This window comes from Plectrocnemia conspersa, unplaced genomic scaffold, assembly GCF_051122295.1.
Source record: "Plectrocnemia conspersa isolate PC_06_02 unplaced genomic scaffold, ASM5112229v1 ptg000013l, whole genome shotgun sequence".
Taxonomy (NCBI): domain Eukaryota; kingdom Metazoa; phylum Arthropoda; class Insecta; order Trichoptera; family Polycentropodidae; genus Plectrocnemia; species Plectrocnemia conspersa.
This window is the reverse complement of record NW_028277177.1, coordinates 24,565,659-24,585,429: the sequence shown is the minus strand read 5'-3', so window position 1 is coordinate 24,585,429 and position 19,771 is coordinate 24,565,659. Positions and strand designations below refer to the sequence as shown.

Sequence of the window (19,771 nt, the reverse complement as noted above, 5' to 3'; positions counted from 1 at the left end):
TTTAGAACAATCTTATACATGTATCTCAAATTTTGTACAGCTGTGGTCAATCAAAAGTTTCATAGGCAATATTTCACGAATTCTATTATTAAAATGTATTCTTACCTTAAAACTTGTGCTATTGTATTTTTTTATGGTCAAGCGCATCTGTGGTAATAATTGACAAGATATTTTAACTTGTAAAGCCTCCTCAGTTGCACGTTAGCCTCGGTTATGTGAAGAAAAATTTCAAAAAAATATTAAAATATATCGTGAAACAGGAATTCTAGAGAGGGTGCAATGGCGTGGTCGGAAGCGTATGACGTCTGCTCGAGAAGACCGCAGAATAAAGGATATCATAAAAAAATATCGATTCAAAACTGCTGCTGAAATACAAACAGAATTGCAATCTATTTCAAACTCGAATATTTCAAGACGGGCAGTGAATAGACGTTTGGTTGAAGCTGGATTTAAAGCGTGAAACCCAGAAAAATACTGAGAAAATGAAAAAGAATCGCCTTGAATGGGCAAAAGTTCATCGCCATTGGACCGTCGGAGATTAGAGAAGAGTGGCTTTTTCCAACGAATCCAAATTTAATCTGTTTGGAGCAGATGGTAAGCGACTGTGTGCCGTAGAAAAAGCGAAAGATTTCATTCCTTATGCATTAATCGATTCTTCAAGCACTCACCCTATGTGATGATCTGGGGGTGCATGACAACTTATGGATTGGGATCTGTAAATTTCGTCCAGGGCACAATGAATGCAAAAATATTTAAATTGGTTGTATAAAACGACTTTTTGCTTTACCCTTGAAGAACTTTCCCAATATACTGCTGAACCGATTCTGCGCCATGCCATCGAGCTCGTTCTGTGATTCCAATTATAGTTTTTACATTCAAACTTTCACTAAATTAATCATCTATGTTTAGATTACACAATTCAGAGTTCATGTGAATAACATCGTTAACATGGCCAGGAAACAGGCCCGACATGAACCCAATTAAAAACTTATAGGCAATCATAAAACAGCAACTATGATAAAAACAATCAAAAAAATTAACCGAGCTGTAAAAACACATCATGGAAGTGTAAAAAGAAGAAATGGATCTTAAAATAATTGAAAATCTGTAATTATCAATTCCAGGCAGAATACAAAAATTTATTAAAAATAAAGGTGAAATTACGTCAAAATAATTTTCCTAATATGTTATAAAAGTGGTTTATTTACAAGCTTCTAAGTTTTAAATGTCATCGATATTGTTTTCTATTAATAGAACAAAAAAAGGGTCGCGCGCACGTGTTATGTTGGAGGCTCGCCATTATGCACTTGCTGGGACGACGAAAAAATGCACTTTTCCCAGAATTGACGCAATTATATCTTCCTAATATTACAATACCCGTATTTTTTTAACGGTATTAACGGAAAAAGAAAGTTAACAATTATAAATATCTATTATATTTTCAAAAACTGTTGATAAAATAATCAAAATACGCATAAGAACCGCCATGTCAACTTTCAATTGACCACAGCTGTATAATGTTTTATATAATAAGTGTTACATATGTAGTGTAGCTGACAAGTAGCAGAACGAATCAAGCATGCACAACAGTAGCTTAAAATGGCCACCGCACTTTCATTATGCAGCAAAGTGAAGCAGCGCCATAAACATATAAATTAAAGTTCAGTATGGAAATATTATATACAGTAGACCCCAATAATACGGTAAATTGGGGACGTCCTATTTGGGTGCCTAAAGGGAGTGTATCTCACCACTTGCGCCTGATTCGTACGTACATATTACAAAAAATTGTATGAGTATTTTCTAGTCCCCCAAATAGCATGATCCCAATTTACCGTGTTATTGGGGAGTCTACTGTATGTCTCTTACTCCAGCGACAGAAAGATTATGTAATATTATTCAGATAAGGCACATGAAATAAATATCCTCACAACTATAATGTTGACTTAAATTAAAATAATATATATGTATGTGTATATACACATACAAACTAAAAATCACATGCGATTTGGAAAATCCTACTTGTTATTTTATACTACATAACTACATAATACTATTGACGCACTGCCTAATTGAATCTAATCTTATCGGAATTTCTTAAATGATGATTCATGCTTGGTGATCAATCCTTCGATTTTATTCAAGAACCGTCCAGTTTTTCCTTATCTTTGACTATCTTCTTATTTTATTTAGATGTGTATAATATCTTCTAGGACTTTTTCACTAAGGTACAGAAATTTCCCGCTAAATATTTATAGTCACCGCTGACTAATTACAATGCAGCACATTATTATTCATGAATGCCTTTTGCGGTTAATGTAGTGCCGCCGAATAGTCTCCTAGCATGTCATTTACGCAAAAAATAACGTAATACGTCACTGACATTACGTTATCGTGCACATGGCATTCATTACATTGGATAGCATAATCTTATCGTTCGCACGTGTCTGTTCTAAAATAGTTTTATTCGAATATCTTTGCTACGTGATAGTTTCAACATCGAAACTCACCGTAAATTAATAACGACACGAAAACATATCGGTTTATGTTATGTTATACCGAGAATTCAGATAAACTCTCGAGTGATATGGTTTTTCTAGGAAATAGTATATATTTTTGTTGAGTTGCTAAGTCACTGGCGCCAGCTAATTAAAATATAATTGTAAATAATTGCAAGAGAATGCATAAACATTTACCTATCAATAACAAATGTTCGAGTAAGAGTAATTAATTTTAATATACAAAAGCCTAGTTAATTTTCATAAATTTTAAATGACGTAAGCTTTTTCAGACAGTTTTTTATTTGTATATATATATATTATATTGTTAAATGCACAATCAATGTATCTTAACTACAAAAACGACAGAAAAAAAAGTAAGTTTTTCACTCTCATATAATCCATAAATTCCTGATTAATATGATCCAGTTCTTTTACCAGAAAATAATAAGATAATTTGGAGCAGATGAAGGTGGAATGCAGCGAAAAAAATGAAAAACTTGGCTACCTAAAAATCGTTGTATTTCTGAAGTACCTCACTAAATCCTAAATTCTCGAAGCTCTTCGATAACGAACGTATTTCATTTTTACCCAGAAATTTGCTTGTCGCACTCGATTATCGCTATCTATACAGACCCTAAGATTAGTTACGGATTTGTTATTTGCGATTTTAACTATATTTATATATATTTTAGATCCAATGGGCATAAAGGTGGAAAAAACATTTTGCTAGAAAAGCTTCAAGTACCGGATCGCTTCCTGGAATTAGTCCATTGTTTTTGTTGCTTCTGCGCATACAAGTAGTTTTTTTTAAATTATTATTAAATACTTGTGGTGAATTTCTAGAATTTTAAAAGTCGTTGACTCGCCGGTTGCCTGTGGTTTATTGCAATCCCTAGAAATCTGTTTTATACACAGCAGGATTTTTAAAATGAAATGTATAAATCGCTGTTTTGTAAAATAGAGACAAGCGCTAAAAACTGACTAGTATTATGTATAATAAAAAAATGTTTATACATGGTTATGTATGGTATGAATGGTTTTCATTTGAACTCAAAACCATTCGGCACACATCAGTCTATTATTACCACTCGAGTTGTATAGAGATAAGATTCCTTTACCATTTTGATAAAACAACTAAATCAGGTATTTAATTATTGCAGACATTTATTTGCTTTAAATTATTTATTAAATCTACTCCAACAATTAGCATAGTGTTTTTTTTTCAAGATGTGTACATCACTTACATGACTATGTCCTTGTCTAAATCAAGATTTAATACGCGGAACAGATTGGATTTTCCATTAGAATAATATCATCATTATTTGACTTGTCTATGTTAGTAAAGAATTTCATTCAAGCTAAATACATTTATTCATTGCATTGAATCGTCATTCAACTTCTGTGAAATTAACAATAAAACCTTAAAAATAGTAAATACATAACAAGATCTGTTTACTTTATTGAATTGAACCCTCATTCGGCTTCTGTGAAATTAACAATAAAACGTTAAAAATAGTAAATAGATCTTGTTATCAATTTTCTATTTTTAACCTTTTATTGTTATTTCACAGAAGCTGAATGAGGGTTCAATGCAATGAAGTTAATAGCTCTTGTTATCTGTTTACTATTTTTAACGTTTCATTTTTTAAAAGCATCTCACTACTATGGTATTTATTGTTTTCAATGCAGCTATAAAATCGTTAGTAAAACTTAATAAAAACGTGTCTGATCCATTAAAAATGATAAATAGCTAATGGATGCATATGCAGGCCTGCCGAGAAGGGAAGGGTGAGGGGACAAATTCCCGGGGCCCGAATCTGAAATAAATTACAGTTTTTGAGATGTATGGACTGATGTATTTCAGGTATAAGTTCCTTCAGCCCTTTTTATACATACAATAAATAAAAGGAGCGAAACATTGCCTTCTAAAGCACCCACTTTCTAGGTAGTACTTTCACAATAAACATTATCATTCAAAGGGACAGATTGTAGTTTGTGTTAAAATTTGTTTGCTTTTTGAACGTTTTAATAATATTAGACATTAGAGGAAATATTCAATTGAATATAAATTAGTAGCAGTAAATTTAGGTATTTGATCTGAATTTTCAGATCGAATACCTACGGAAGAAGCAAAAAATAACGAAAACCCAACAGCACCAGCTGAATTATATTTATAAATTGTATTATCAGTAATTTGACAACTGATTTAATGCGGCAAAATAAATAAACAATACATTTAGTTTCATGTGGTTATTCCTAAAAGAAAATCTAGAAAAAACAGTCTCGAATCTGTCCCGAAAATATTTTTTAAAACGTGTCATTTCAGTAAAATCATATCGGAATACATTTTCACCAGTAGATATATATTTTTACCGGTGAAAATATAAATTATCTGGCATGTGCTACTACAATTATACGATTTCAACTTTTCTATATTTAGTAATATATATTTACATAATTATCATTATTTATTTACATCCGATGGAGAAATGTTACAGTGGATGTGTATTTTTTGGTTAAATTATATTTGTCCAAATACATTTTCACTAGTAGAGATTTTAGGTTCATTCTACTAGCGAAAATATAATTTAATTAATAGGCGCTAATATGCTGCTTTAAAATGTCTATGAAATTCAATTTGAGAATTGCGAAACGTCCATATGCTGTTTAAACCCAAACCTAACCTAATGAAAATTCTAAAGCTAATTATAGTTTTAGAACTTTTATTAGGTCAAGTCCAAAATACACTAAACCAAGTCATCTCTCAGGGTAAAATAAGTGCATCGCATCTTACATATTGCTCCATAGTTTGTCTGCATTTTGATATTACATTATATAGAAATATGATCGCTATTTTTACCGATATTACTATGGATTTCTAATTTAACAACTGTATAAACGAGGAAAATTTAAACTGACTAAACGCCAAGTTTCGCTATCACGCGTAAATGCGTGAACGGACCGTAATGTATTCAAACGACTCCATAAAAGCCCGATAAATTAAAAACTGCTGGATGACGTCGTCAGCTAGCTATGAAATGTCTGCAATTTAATAAAGCAGGACTCATATATTTCAAAATTTATGAGAGTGAAAAGGCTAGGATAACCTCAGCAATACAAAGGTTGGACACTTGAAGGTTGTGTAAACGGCAATTGTCAGTTGTGAAGATATAACATTAATAACATTTTATTAGGCAATCGCACTAACCCTCTATTTTGCTATTTTACTTCAATATAATTTAAATCGATATTTTACTGTTTTTAATTAATACTTATTTATACATATAGGTACTACAATTAAATATTATTTTTACTTCGCAGCAAATCCAATGTCATCCGATACGATCGAACAATTGTCGCGTTAAGTGCAACACAATTAACGACCGTCCTCGTTGAAGTCGATAACGATAATTAAACTTTTCTATATCGTTTTTCATACGAAATATAATATCGTAGAGTACGTTCACATTATTGATTTTTTCAAGGCGTAGTTCCACCACACTACAGCCAATACTACCACACTGTTTAGCATATTTTATGTATGCGGTTTAAATGTATATGTATGCGGTTAAAACACGAACGACCTTTCTCATTAAATTCAAGTGCAATCTGCATCGATTCAAACATAGAAAAGTGCACTGCGGATTTTGGTTTCGTTGCAGAACAAATAATTTGCAATTTATCGTTAATCCGCTTTTTCCACGGATCGGTTCGATAAGTTTGCGTGGAATCGCTCTGTTTGTATTCGACGCTGACATTTTTTTAAAGAGAAAATGTTTCGGAAGAGTGATTGGAGTTCTATACAATTTGAGTTCTATCATTAATTCCAATAAGCGATCGACTTTGTACCTGAATTGGTTTGACTAACATTTTTTTTAAAAAAATATATGTATTTTGCTTAAATTTTATTAAAAAAATAATCCTATTACATCTATAATCAATCAAATTCATCAGAAATATCTAATATTATACTTTATCGTAGTCCGTATGTCCGTACTGAAATATCTCGACCGTATAATGGGAATACTGAAAGCCAATGTCGGATTATCGCTTAAGCACCTCCCTAGGGATTAGTTAAGTATAAAAAATGATTCACTAGTTTTTTTTATTAGTTATACAAAAAAATGCAGCTGGAAAAGTTATAAAAGTAAATTTATGTGGTAGCTCGTAAAAAAATATTCTGAATACTTTTTTTAAATTAAAATTGCTGTTTATGAGTTGAAACATTTCGCACTAAATTAACAAACACACCCACACATATATTAGTAATTAATAGTTTATGAGAAAAATATCTTAAAATTTATCTGTATAAAATGACAATTTATGAGTAAAATTTAAAAATATATTACCGTCCAAATACTGAAAAACTATTCGATCTTATTTCAGATTTTCCACTTTTATTTTTATCTTTTACAGCAGTGGTCACCGAACTATTTTGATCGCATACATACATACATTGGAAATTATTCCAAATTTATCTAAAATATTTTCTGTCAACTCTTTCGAGTATCATATGCATCACAGCTGTCAATTTATCGTTTATTTGATTTTTACGATCGTGTAGTTATCATTTGGCATACCTCCAAGTGTCAGTCCGCGTATCCTCCGGGGTAGGCGTACCCCACTTTATAAACTACTATTCTACAGATGCTGCTTCATTATATTATCCATATTGTGTCTTACTGCAGTTCTTAATATTTTTAACTTTTGTGTTATTAATAAATAATTATTTGTTGATCTTTTCACTTCTAAAAGAAGCCCAAAAATCAATGCATTGTTTAGTGCTTGAGGGCTAATATGTGAAATGAGACCTTTGGTAGAAGTACAGTATTTTTTATAGTCAGCGAATAAGCATAAATATGTTATGATAATTATATAAAATAGTTAAAATAAATTATGCTTATTCCAAAGAGAAAATATCTCACGGTGTACCACAGGCGATTGTTGTTCATAATATATATAATATTAATAAGTATAAAATAATGTAAAATACATGTGTTTGCAGATGACTAATTTATTGCATAGGTATAATCAGAGCTTTTTTGTACAGTGCCTGTGCCTGTGCTATGGAATGTATGGTTCAAAGTCCACGTCAAAAGCAATTAAATCGTGCCGTCGCAGTGTGAACGCTTTTGTATAGTTTTATTATAGCTTTTGACATGAATTTTTGACTTCTGAGAAGTGATAATTGTTTTGCGCCCTCCTATTGACCAAAATTCGATTTGAATACACTTTTACCAATACTCTCGTATCAATAAAGTTTGAAATAAATAAATCTCTCATATTATTTTTTTTATTGTTTTATGCGCTTCTTCGCATAGGAAAATCTGCTTTAAATAAAATTAAAATGATATTTTTTATAATTTTCTTTAGTAAAATGCTTGACAAGAAATAAGTTCCGCCACCTTTTATGTTTAAAAAGTTGTAGATAACTTAAATAACGAATTTAGTTTAATAGAAAGATGGTTAACAAAATGTATGATTATTAATTATAAATATATGTTAAATAATAATATAAAAAAATTATAGATATTTAGGAGTAATTTTAGATAAAAAAATTTTAAGGAACATTGTAATTACATAATCAAAAAATAGTAGGAATAGTATATTATTTAGGATGTTAATTATTAATACCAAAAAATAACCCACAATAGTATTATATTGGCTCAATTTAATTATTGTGCAACAATATTATATACGCTTAATAAATTAGATAAACGTTGCAAAAAAATCAAAATAGAGCAATAAGAGTAGTTATAAATAAAAATATTTAGTAGGATTGAAAGATTGGAATGGTTAGATATTCAAGAAATATTGAAGATGAATATTTTAGTATTTATATATAAGTTAGAAAATAATATGTCACCAGAGTATTTAATAATAAATAAAGACTAGAAATAGAGATAATTTAAAGATAGATAGGTATAAGGAAATGAGTACGGCCAGGGGAATATTGTATGGAGGTGTGAATTTGTATGTATTTGTTGTAGCGGGTCTCCTCAATGAAATAAAGAAACATCTTCTTGCATTAAGAAATAAATTACAATATTAAAGTATTTTTTTTATGTTCTGTTTATGTTATATTTTATACGTATGTTTTTATTATATTTAGTTGCAAACAATAGGCTATATTAGCTAAATAAATTAATAAAAAATAAGCCGTAACATCTAATTTCATTAGATTTGAATTCAAAGACACTTCAAAAGTGAAAGGCATCAAAGATCTGCTTATTGTTTTCACTCAGGCGTTACATAACTACATATGTATACGAAAACATAAAATCTTTACACATATAAAAAAACTCATTAAGTTGAACTTAACCCTTTGGACGCGTTAATACAAAATAAATATTAAAATTGTTTTTTTTTTTTTTTTTTTTTAAAAATGCAAATTTTACCCTGATACTATGTTTAAATGTTTTGATTTTTTTTTAAAAAATTAAAATGATATTTTATGTTTATTCACCAAAAAAAGTTTTTTTTAAAAACATTTTGTACTGATTTTTGCGTAAAGAGATAAAAAATCAATTGAGCGACGCATTCAAAGAGTTAAATTATATTATGAAGGATTGGGTGGCCAAGACTTTTGCACAATACAATATATTGGCAGTTTTTTAAATTTTTATGATCGTTTAATTTAAAAATAATTATATGTTATTATAAATTTGAAGCTAACCAATGCCACAATTTGATTTTTTTTATTTTACGTGTCTTCAATGAAACTCTTCGACCATTCTCAGCTTTATCGCGAAAGGTTTCGAGTAGGGTTTGAGGTGAGCTTTATAGATATGGCAAAAAATAATTTGTTACTTGGTGTTCAATCACGATAGACGAGTGGTATAAGTCTCTAACTATTGAAGCGATTTTTTTGAATTTATAACCTATCTGTCACCAAACTTTGCCGGGCACCGGTGAGCACCATGGCAGTACGTGTTCAATTCCTTAACAAAAATTGTAGATGTACAAGAAAATATTCTTTAATTAAAATTTCATTTAAAAAACCAACTACTCTTGTATGTACGTGGCCATTTTCACGAAAATACCTGGGGGTTATATAGATAAAGATTCTTGGAATGTTATTTTTTCCAAAAGGTTATAAAAAACAAACAATGTTTTTCTCTTAAATTTATTTTATTTATTTTATAATAAAAAAGAGCGATACAAAGCGAATTATAGTAAACATTTCACAAGGACTTTTATCGTTATTTTTAGGAAGTGAGTTTTGTGGATTTTATTTAATATTTAACACCTTTTGAGAGATATGATATTTCGCTGTGACTATTTTTCCTTGATTATTGTTTACATTTGAAGATAAACATTCACGCATGTAGAAACAATATTATGTATATTACATAATCTATCAAACAAATTTGCGGAAAAGAAGAAAAGAGAAAGCACAAATCTTATATTGAACGCGTATTTCAATAATAACCAGTTTCGTCTAATACTAATTGATACATTGCATTCTCAATATTTATTTTTTATATGAAGCGAAGCATATTTTAATTATAATTTTAATACATGTTGTTTTATTTGTACAACAGTTATTTTTAATAAGCACTAGCTACTTTTGCGGATCTATTTAAATGTTCGCATTCCGAGAATTACACAGCAGCCGCAATGATCTCACACCGAAACAATGACCTTTAAAGCGTAAAATAAAGTAATGCATAATGCATTCGTATAAGCAGATTTTAAAATAGACGCAGAGCGCAGCCTTGAAATACATAGCGTACTATAAGACTTTTTTCCTGAATCGAGTCTATAAATAATATGTAGCGGGCTATAATTCTGCATGCTGTAAAACACTACTTTTTTATTATGGGGTTGGAGATTTTTTTTTTAATGCAGTCAATAATCTTCAGCCATAAAGCCCATAACTCGTTCAACTTTTTAACGAGCGCGATTTTTGAAAGTTCGCCTTGATTTATGCAACGTTTTTGCGCTGTCAGACTCCCCGAGGATTTCTGCGAATTGTGTGCACGAGTCGAGAGATTTTTTTCTTTCGATTTTATTTATGAAGCGCACAGCACACATACGCGCGTCAGATTCGCGTACGTACGTGCATATGCGACACATATATAATAAAATACGTCGGATTGGAAGCTTCTTTGGAACGTATTGGCTTGAGAATGTATGTGGGACAAGTTCCGAGAAGAGTAAATACGACGTTGAATTTTCTATTTGCAACGATCTGGATTATAGTATAGAACTATATCGCATACGTCAATAATCTGAGATCTGGTGGAATGACGATTGAAAATAATTACTGAAGTTTTTAAACTAAATATTGTAAGTTTATAACTCGCGTGTAACTAGTCGCTTGACGTCACTCTAATTTTGAGCCAAACGGATTAAGAGTTGTAAAGTATGAAACTATGTTAATCGGGAGCCCTGGAAGGACAAAACGGGGCCTTTTTCATATTATGGTGCGTATACGTTATCCGCAAATTTGCAAATTTCCCATTAACAACAATTAACAACAAAACAGTTGTACAATTTTTGGAAAACAAAGATGATTCATTACGAGAAAACTTAAAGAAATATAAATGCTACATAGCATATTTGACAGATATACAACCTTGGCCAAAATTATTAGGCACCCCAATAATGGTATATCTTAAAAAATCTTAAAAATATAAATACAAAACCGATTAAGATTGTTTAAAGTGTTTATTTTAAACTTGTTTTTAATATTTAGTATGCTCACCCTTAGCTTTAATTACAGCTGCAACCCTTTTTGGTATATGTCAACTAATAGCTAGCCACACACGCACAGATCTGCCCGCCGGATTTGTCCGCCGGACAAATCCGACCGTGTGTGGTGTTAAAACCCACAGACAAAACGGGGACAATTTTTTATATTCCATCTGCAATTGCCCAACTCAATTTTAGATTTGCAATTGTGTTGGGCAATCTTTAATAATGCCCATAAATTATCTATAGGACTTAGGTTTGGTGACTGTAGGCCACCCTAAAAGTATCAAACCCTTTGACGCAAACTAAGCTCTGCATTTTATCGAAGTATGGCATGGAGTGTTTTCTTGCTGGAGTCGGATAGTAGCGTAGTCTGTGGTTAGAAATATTTTCCAGTAGGAATCGATCAAAATGGATTCCAACATTGAAATATATAAATGTTACTATTCATACTACCCTCGCAAATGTACATGTTTCCTATCCCTACTGCTACCTCAGACCATAACGCTTCCGTCACTATAATAGATACTCTTTTCGATTCTTTGACGCACGTGTACTACACCAGGGGTCCCAAAAAAGTATGATAATTTTAAAAAATATTTTTCAGAATTTTTTGAATAAATGAAATTTTTAATATTTTTTTGTAATTATAAATATTAATTTAAAGTTATCTCAAAGTTGGATTCAACGGACCAATTGATTTTCGCCCAATATGACTACGACTTCTAATATGAGGGTATTGGTCAAAGTATATTCAAACCGAATTTTGGTCAATAGGAGAGCGCAATAAGATAAGATTTTGGTAATAAGAGAGCGGTGGACGACACAATTGTATTGCTTTTGGTGTAGATTTTTGACTTATGAGAAGGGATTTTGCGCTCTCCTATTTGTCAAAATTCGGTTTAGATATGCTTGAATTGACTCACTGTACGTCGTTATATTGCTATAAATAGTATTAATATGAATGCTCGTTACCAAGCGTTCCCACTGCAACGGCGTCAACACGATTTTATTGCTTTTGACGTAAACTGCTGACTGCTGAGAAGTGATAATTGTTTTTTTTGCGTTCTCCTATTGGTTAAAATTCGGTTTATATATGCTTCAATTGACTCACTTTAAGTCGTAATATTGTTATAAAAAGTCTTAATACGAACGTTAGATAACCGAGCGTTTCCACTGTGATAGTGACGGCACAATTTAATTGCTTTTGACGTGGATTCTAAACAGGTCATCCTTGAATTTTTCCAGAAAACTCCATGTCGTTTAATGAAATACTATGAATCTTAATGAAATCGAATTATTAAAATAACGACCACTGACTAGCCAACTTTTGTCTCTCTCTGGAAAAATCTGAAATGACGCCCCTGCCCAAATTATATATGTAGTATGTATATAGAGCTAATCTGTATTAATTATTTATGTTAAATTTGGTTTAGTATTCGAGTCCTATTAAATCCGGTGTAAAATTCAACAGAAAACACTTTACCTATAGTTTGTTTCATTTAACAGTCACTTTGAGGCTTATCTCGAATTTCAGAACGGTATTTTTTTCGGTGCAAATTTGTCATATACGTTCTAACTGCTTCATCGTTATTCCAACATAAAACATATATATAGTAACAATATCACTATTTCAACATAAAAAAAATATATATAGTAACATTTCAAATTTCTCTAAATTTGTTTAAAATATAGAAAGGAGTAATGATGAGTATATCGAACGAATATCCGCATCTTGTACTTTAGAGTAAATTGGTGGGGCGGGGCGCGTACTTAAAGTGATCTTAAAGTGACTCTGTTAAAAGAAACATCGTATCCCAAGAATTTACTTTTTTATTAAATTCTAATTAAATCGCTTTGTGATTAGATGTACATTAATATATTATTCTAAAACATAAGGAGATGACCGTTTTTGATTTAATACATTGAGCAATGTTCCAAATTATCAATCGCACATACCGTTCGTTCTAAATTTAGCATACATTTCTCGGAATCTGTTCGTTTTTTTATTTATATATCGGAAAAGGTGTCTCGTCTAGAAAGTTTGATTGGCAACCAACCTCTATTTATTACCGAAGGCCTCTTCCGCGAACTGCGTCCAACGCATTTCAAAATTTTCGCGTGGGCGAACCTCTCTCTGCACGATAAATATCGCTCCCATACGAAACTGTTCTGTTGTGTTTATCTTATTTATAAGTTTTTGAATCTCCTTGAACCGACGTGTGTGTATATTTTTTCAAGTCAGAGTATCTGACCTCGCGTTTGACACATCCAAAAATAAAAACAGATGCATACATAAGATACACCGTAACACCAAAGGGTTAATGAATTAACTATGTGCATAATATGTATTGCATTATAGTTTTCCTGTCTTTTTTTTAAAATATAATTAATGATAAAATTCACTAGTTAAAGTATTTTAGTATTATAGTACGTATTATACAATATATCTTGCATATCGATTTTTTACGTTTTCTCAGATATGGTTTCGTCATTTTATTGCGTTTTTACATTATAATAGTAGGTACATATATATGACTTCATAGAAATTGTCTGTTAAGTCGATTTACGATATAGCTAATACATTTTGTGTTTTACGATATAGCTAATGCATAGTCATTCATTAAATTTTGCATGCTTAAGTTTACTTATTTTTATTAGATTTAAATTATGTATCTAGATAAGAAATTAGATTACTTTAATCTAGACTGCATCGTCTGCTATATTTCGGCGTTTAATACATACAATTATTTAACATTTCAACACATGGAAAATATTTATCATAATTTTCACTTAACAGTTTAGTATTTTATTTAGATTTCCTTCAGCAAATATGCAGTTTTCAAACAGAAATCATATTTTTTATATAGAAAGTTTTCTACGACACAGAGAAATTTTCTTAAAAATAAATACATATAAAGTGTTAAAAAAAATAATAAATTATAAAATTTTTTTTGAACAAGCCAATTTTTTTTAGAAATTTGCAAAGATTTATTTTTCAATCGATTTAGGATACAACAGAGTTTAAATTATCCTAGCTATGCCACATTGTTCATATAACTCCTTTTGGCTCTTGTTTCATTAATTTGCTGTGTAAAAGAAATGAAATAAATAGTAAAAAAATGGTTTTAATAAATAGTAAAATACATCTGTCACATAATCCTATACATATATTGGTACTAATGCTTTGAAGCAGCCTTTAGCTATGCATCAAACTATAATATCATCCATCCTTTCAGGTGTTTCTTTAGGAATTCTATACCCATACACTAGTGATTAATATTAAAGAATTTTCTGTTTTCACTGTAAACATTAATGTATCGTTTATTAGCAACCAATTATTGCTGCATTCTACCACAAGGTTCTTTATCGAATTTGCATAAGAAGATAAAAAATATTAATTGGCAAACTGCATATTCACTAACTTATTTTATCGTTAAGGATCGTACGAGATAGAAGCACATCGACTAAAATTAGCACAAGGATTTTCATTTTGTGCATTAAAAACACACGTTCGTTCTCGTTAGATCCACAGTCATATTAACACTGTGCCTCACTTTTTTTATATTTCGCATCTGCTACACTAACTGATGCTAAAAAATAATTGTAGCACTATCTTTCTTGCGAATGTGGAATTTAAATTGTTTTCGAATATTTTAATTCGAGTAAAATGTGAGTCTAAACCCAAATGAAGTTTGTGAAAAAATGTGATTTTATCTTGAAATGTGACAATTAATGCTCTATACCCTATTTTAGTTAACACAGTCAGTTCGAGAGCTATCCATTTCTACATTATTCATAATTGAGAGATGACAAGTTTGGGTTTACGCCCCCCTAATATTAGTTCTAAAGCACGCGATACAGATATACGTTCGATATCTTATCATTATATTTTGAACAAATTTATAGAAATTAAAATCATTACTGTATTTTTTATATATTATTTATCAATCAATCGGAATAATGATAAGTATTACGATCGTATATCCTTTAAAAAACAAGGGCGTAAACTCTTTGTCAATTATGAATAATGATGAAATTGCTTAATGCAAATAGGGTATAGGTTAGGTTTGGTTTAGAACAGCATATAATTTCACTAGCGCCTATCAGTTAAATTATATTTTCGCTAGTAGAAATATATATCTACCAGTGAAAATATATTTGCTCTTCACTACTGAAAATATAACTTCATTAATAAATACACATTCATTGTATCGTTTGTACATCTCATATAAATAAATAATGATATGCATGTAAATGTATGTAAAGAGTGTTCTTTAGAGGTACAGAACTTCAAAATGAAATAAAACACATATAAATCGTAGTGATGGTCATGGTATTGGCTTTATTGAAAAGATAATTTAATGCCATTAGTGTTGAAATATGATTTTGGGCACATGGGCGCTGCGGCTGGCTCGAATAAAGCGCAATCTGTAAGTCCAATTTTCGACCACTTTTTTTCTGTGCACGATGGCGAATCGACTCATTCGGGTCCTCTGCAATACTACGCTCCACAGCAGACTCTTCGGTGCGCACTGTACGACGTCTCTGCGGATGCGTATTATCAATTAGAGTATGCGTGGTGCGAAAACGATCCATGGTTATTTGAATTACTTGTTCAGATGGACGTTTATGTCGACCGTAAAATGAACATAGCACACAGTAGGTTTCGCGAACTGAACTACGGTTTTCGAAATAAATTTGCACAATTTGCAAGCGTTGTTCTGGCGTAAGTCTATTCGTGGTGAAATGGCAAACTAAACTGAGTACAAATCAGCTGTAAACTGTCAAATTGGCTGTCGCTTGAAAAAGTGTTTATATTTCGAAAAAAAAACACACACTTTATATTTAATATTATAATTTTATTAACACCTGCCAGATAAAATATATTCCCTTAAAAATGTATTCCGATATGATTTCACTGAAATTACGTATTTTAAAAATATTTTCTGGTTAGATTCGAGATTTTTTTTTTTAGATTTTCTTTGAGGGTTAACCCGAGAATTTCTGGCTTAGAATTAGGGACATCATTAGGATTCATAGTATTTAAGTCGATGCCATGCATATTTTTGGCCAAATTTAGAATCCATGTCAAAAGTAATTAAATTGTGCCGTCGTCGTCGCATTCGGTTATCTAGCGTTCATATTAGGACTTTTTATAGCAATATTAAGTGAGAATCGAATGAAAGCACATCTAAACCGAATTTTTCCCAATAGGAGAGTGATACTTGTTTTTTGTGCTCTCCTATTGACCAAAATTCGGTTTGAATACACTTTGACGAATATCTTCATATTATATAGTCGTGGTAATATCAGTAAGGATAGCTTTTATATTTTTAAAACATTGTAATATCCAAATGCAGATAAACTATGGAGCATTATGCGAGATGCGATTTATGTCTTTACTTCTTCTTCCACTTATTTTCCCCTGAGAGATGAGTAAGCTTAGCTTGTATTTTTGACTTGACCTAATGAAAGCTCTAAAACTATAATTAGTTTTAGCACTTTCATTAGATTACATTTGATTTAAACAATAAATATGAAACGTTTCGCAACTGTCAAATTGAGTCTCAGACATTTTAGAGCAACATATAAATCCACTAGTTGAATTATATTTTTGCTTGTAGAAATATATATCTACTAGTGAAAATGTATTTGGACTTCTACAGTGAAAATATAATTTCACTGAAGAAGTCCAAAAGTAAATAAATTATGGCTACATATGTAAAAGTTGAAATCATATAATTTTACTAGCACCTGCCAGATAAATTATATTTTCACTGGTAAAAATATATATCTACCGGTGAAAATGTATTCCGATATGATTTCACTGAAATTGCATTTTTCCGGGATAGATTCGAGACTGTTTTTTTTTTAATTTTATTTCTGCTTTTTTTCAGGAAAGGGGGCTTTTTCGACTTCATTAAGATTCATAGTATTTCATTAATTGACATTATATTTCATATATGTATTTCTCCTTTCTTTTTTAAACTTTTAAAAGGTTTTATGTATTTTTCCTTGATTTTTTACCATACTTACGGATAACTTATTATTGTTATGATCCAGTCTGTATGCTATTGAACCTATGTATATTTTTGAAACTTTCATAAAAAAAATTAAATGATATGCATTTTTCTGGCCAAATTCAACGGGGGCAAATCTGCCCCCTTTAAATATCGTCCTTTCCATCTAGATGTGTGATAGGAATTTTGTTTAAAAAATAAATGACGGCTAGATAAAAGTATGTGAATGTGTGACCCAATTTATCATTTGAATAATCACAAAAAGGGTTGAAGTTTAAAAAAATCAGTACAACAATACCTGTTTGTAAATGGCTATATTGCCTATAATCTATAACCCATTCGCGACAATAGTTGACCATAAAAACAATAAAACATCCTTTCATAGGCGCGAACACTCGCATGCATCGTACCCACTCACACCATCGCATCGACCGTTCTGGGGAATCGGCTCGAAAGCGACGATAATACGCTTCTGGGAAGGGCCCCCCCAGTCGCGCGACGGAGCGCTTGCCGGTCGTCATGTGCCCGTTGACGTTCAGTCGGGCCGAGACGTTCGAGCGCAACGCCCGTCTCCTATCGCGCGATACCTGTGATGCGACGGCCGCGTCGCCGACCGCAATCGAGATGCATTCGCCGGACGCGAGCACCGCTGCTTACTGCCCCATGTTCAAGCCGAGGCAGTTCGAGCCCAAGAAGCAGTGCACGGTGCACATACGGCCCAAGATCGACGGTAATAATCCAAGTGTTCGTTAACTGAGTGTGCGTGCGTTAATGCGTTCGTGCGTATAGTTCGATTCTTCGAAATGTCATATAAACGAATCGATCGAGTGTTGTGCTACGGTGTGTGCTTCTCCATTTTTGTGAAAGTGTCGGTTACGTTCCAAATCCACGTGTTGCTGCTGCTCACTCGCTCGGTCTATCTATCTTATGGATGAATATATTTTTTGCCTTATGCCTTCACAATTCCGCGGCGTTTCTTGGAAGAAACCAGTCCGACCGAAACCCGTTCGCAATTCTCAGAACCCTTCGATTCGAAGGCGGATAGTCGATTGTGTATCGCTAATTTTAACAACTAATTTTTCAATTACAAATCGATCGAACGCTCATAAACGTTAGATGCTTTATTTGAAACTTCCGTTTCAATTAAATATTGGTCTAAGGGTCGTCATGACGGCGAGCTATTTAATTAAATAATAAACGCCGATATTTGCCCCTGTTCATTTCTAAGCGGCGATGTAAATATGCCTTAAAATATCAACTGTTATATTTATATACATATGTTTACGTATAAAACAACCGCATGACTGATTTTTATTAATTCATGTGGTTTTTACGGCCGTCATTGATAAACGAATTACTATTTTCGTCAGTTTACTCAACTTTCTCGAGTTCCAATTTGTCACATTACCTTCGCATTATTTTCAAGGCCGATATTACTTATAAGCGATAAGTCATGCGTCGCGTGAAATAACTGAATATATTAATTTAAAATTAAGTTGCAGCGTTTATCGCGCGTTTGAATCTCTCTCTCTCTCTCTCGTGAACAGTCCGTTCTTCGATAATACTCGATATTCGCACTCTCCGGCGACGAGCTTTTGTGTTGGCTTTTATATATTTTTTTGTCGTTTTCTTGGGCTTCTCGGTAGAGCGGCGAATAATAGCTTACCTTCGCGGAACCGTGCGGATTAAAATCTGCAAGGGGGAGCAAACGATGACGGACAAAAAATCCAAAAATATGCGATCTGATGATATAACGGGCGCCCCGGCGGAATTCGCGGAAATGCGCGAAAGGCCGAGGGAAATTTTATTTTAGCACGCGAACAACGAGAGTGTATTTTTGAACGCGCCGACATTGAAAATATCTACCACTCTTACGCTAAAACTTGCTACTTGCTTTTGTAAATATCTTTCATAAAGACTTCGATCTAAATAATACCATTTTGCTAACTGTATTGCTAACGCCTGACGAAAAAGGTGTGTCAAATGCAGAAAATAATGTTGTACTTTATAAAATCAGATACTGCACTATCAATATATTATAAAGACATATATGGACAAAAATAATTGATAAATTAAATAGTCAAGTTTAAAACCATTGTAGTCCGTTGTTTTTTTTTTAATAAGTGCTGCCCATTTTAGATGAATATATTTAATTAAATAATTTAATGATCATTGAATATATAAAAAAGAACGGATTCAAATTATATTTTGGCGAAAATAACTTATCAATTCATTCTTTTGTTATATTTAAAATACGTTTTATTTTTAATATTATTAATTTTAAGACGTGATTTAAATATTCAGATGTCAGTAAAAAAACAGATACGGACTCAAAGGGTTAAAATATTTATTATTTCACTACTAGTGAATGAAATGATATTAATTTCGCTGAGCGTCCTCATATTTCCATTGCGCAAATGAGATGCTCTCGTGAGCAATTATTAAATCCAGTCTATTATTTGTATTTCATTTCGATGAAGAAAAAATGCAGAGCTCTTACATTCGCATCCTGCAAAGAGACTTTCTCGGAAGTTTGCCTTACAACTATTT

The 19,771-nt window shown here is 31.7% G+C and overlaps 1 protein-coding gene and 1 long non-coding RNA gene across 4 annotated transcripts in view; one reads left to right on the top strand and one right to left on the bottom strand.

Annotated features, from left to right (window-relative positions):
- Nucleotides 1-19,771, top strand: part of LOC148227667 (suppressor of cytokine signaling 2-like) — a 54,237-nt gene that overhangs the window by 31,996 nt on the left and 2,470 nt on the right. Inside the window, exon 1 of one of the 3 annotated variants that reach the window (XM_088201143.1) lies at nucleotides 16,457-17,951. The exons of the other annotated variants lie outside the window; for them this stretch is intronic. Within the exon in view, the coding sequence (XP_088057269.1) occupies nucleotides 17,741-17,951 (211 nt within the window). The 5' untranslated portion in view covers nucleotides 16,457-17,740. Of the gene's footprint in view, nucleotides 1-16,456; nucleotides 17,952-19,771 lie in introns of those variants that run through there. 3 annotated transcript variants of the gene reach the window in all.
- On the bottom strand, nucleotides 9,104-13,482 carry LOC148227668 (uncharacterized). The gene is made up of 2 exons (XR_015811864.1): nucleotides 12,125-13,482; nucleotides 9,104-11,754 (listed from the first exon to the last, which is right to left on the bottom strand). It is a non-coding gene; the product is annotated as an uncharacterized LOC148227668 (long non-coding RNA).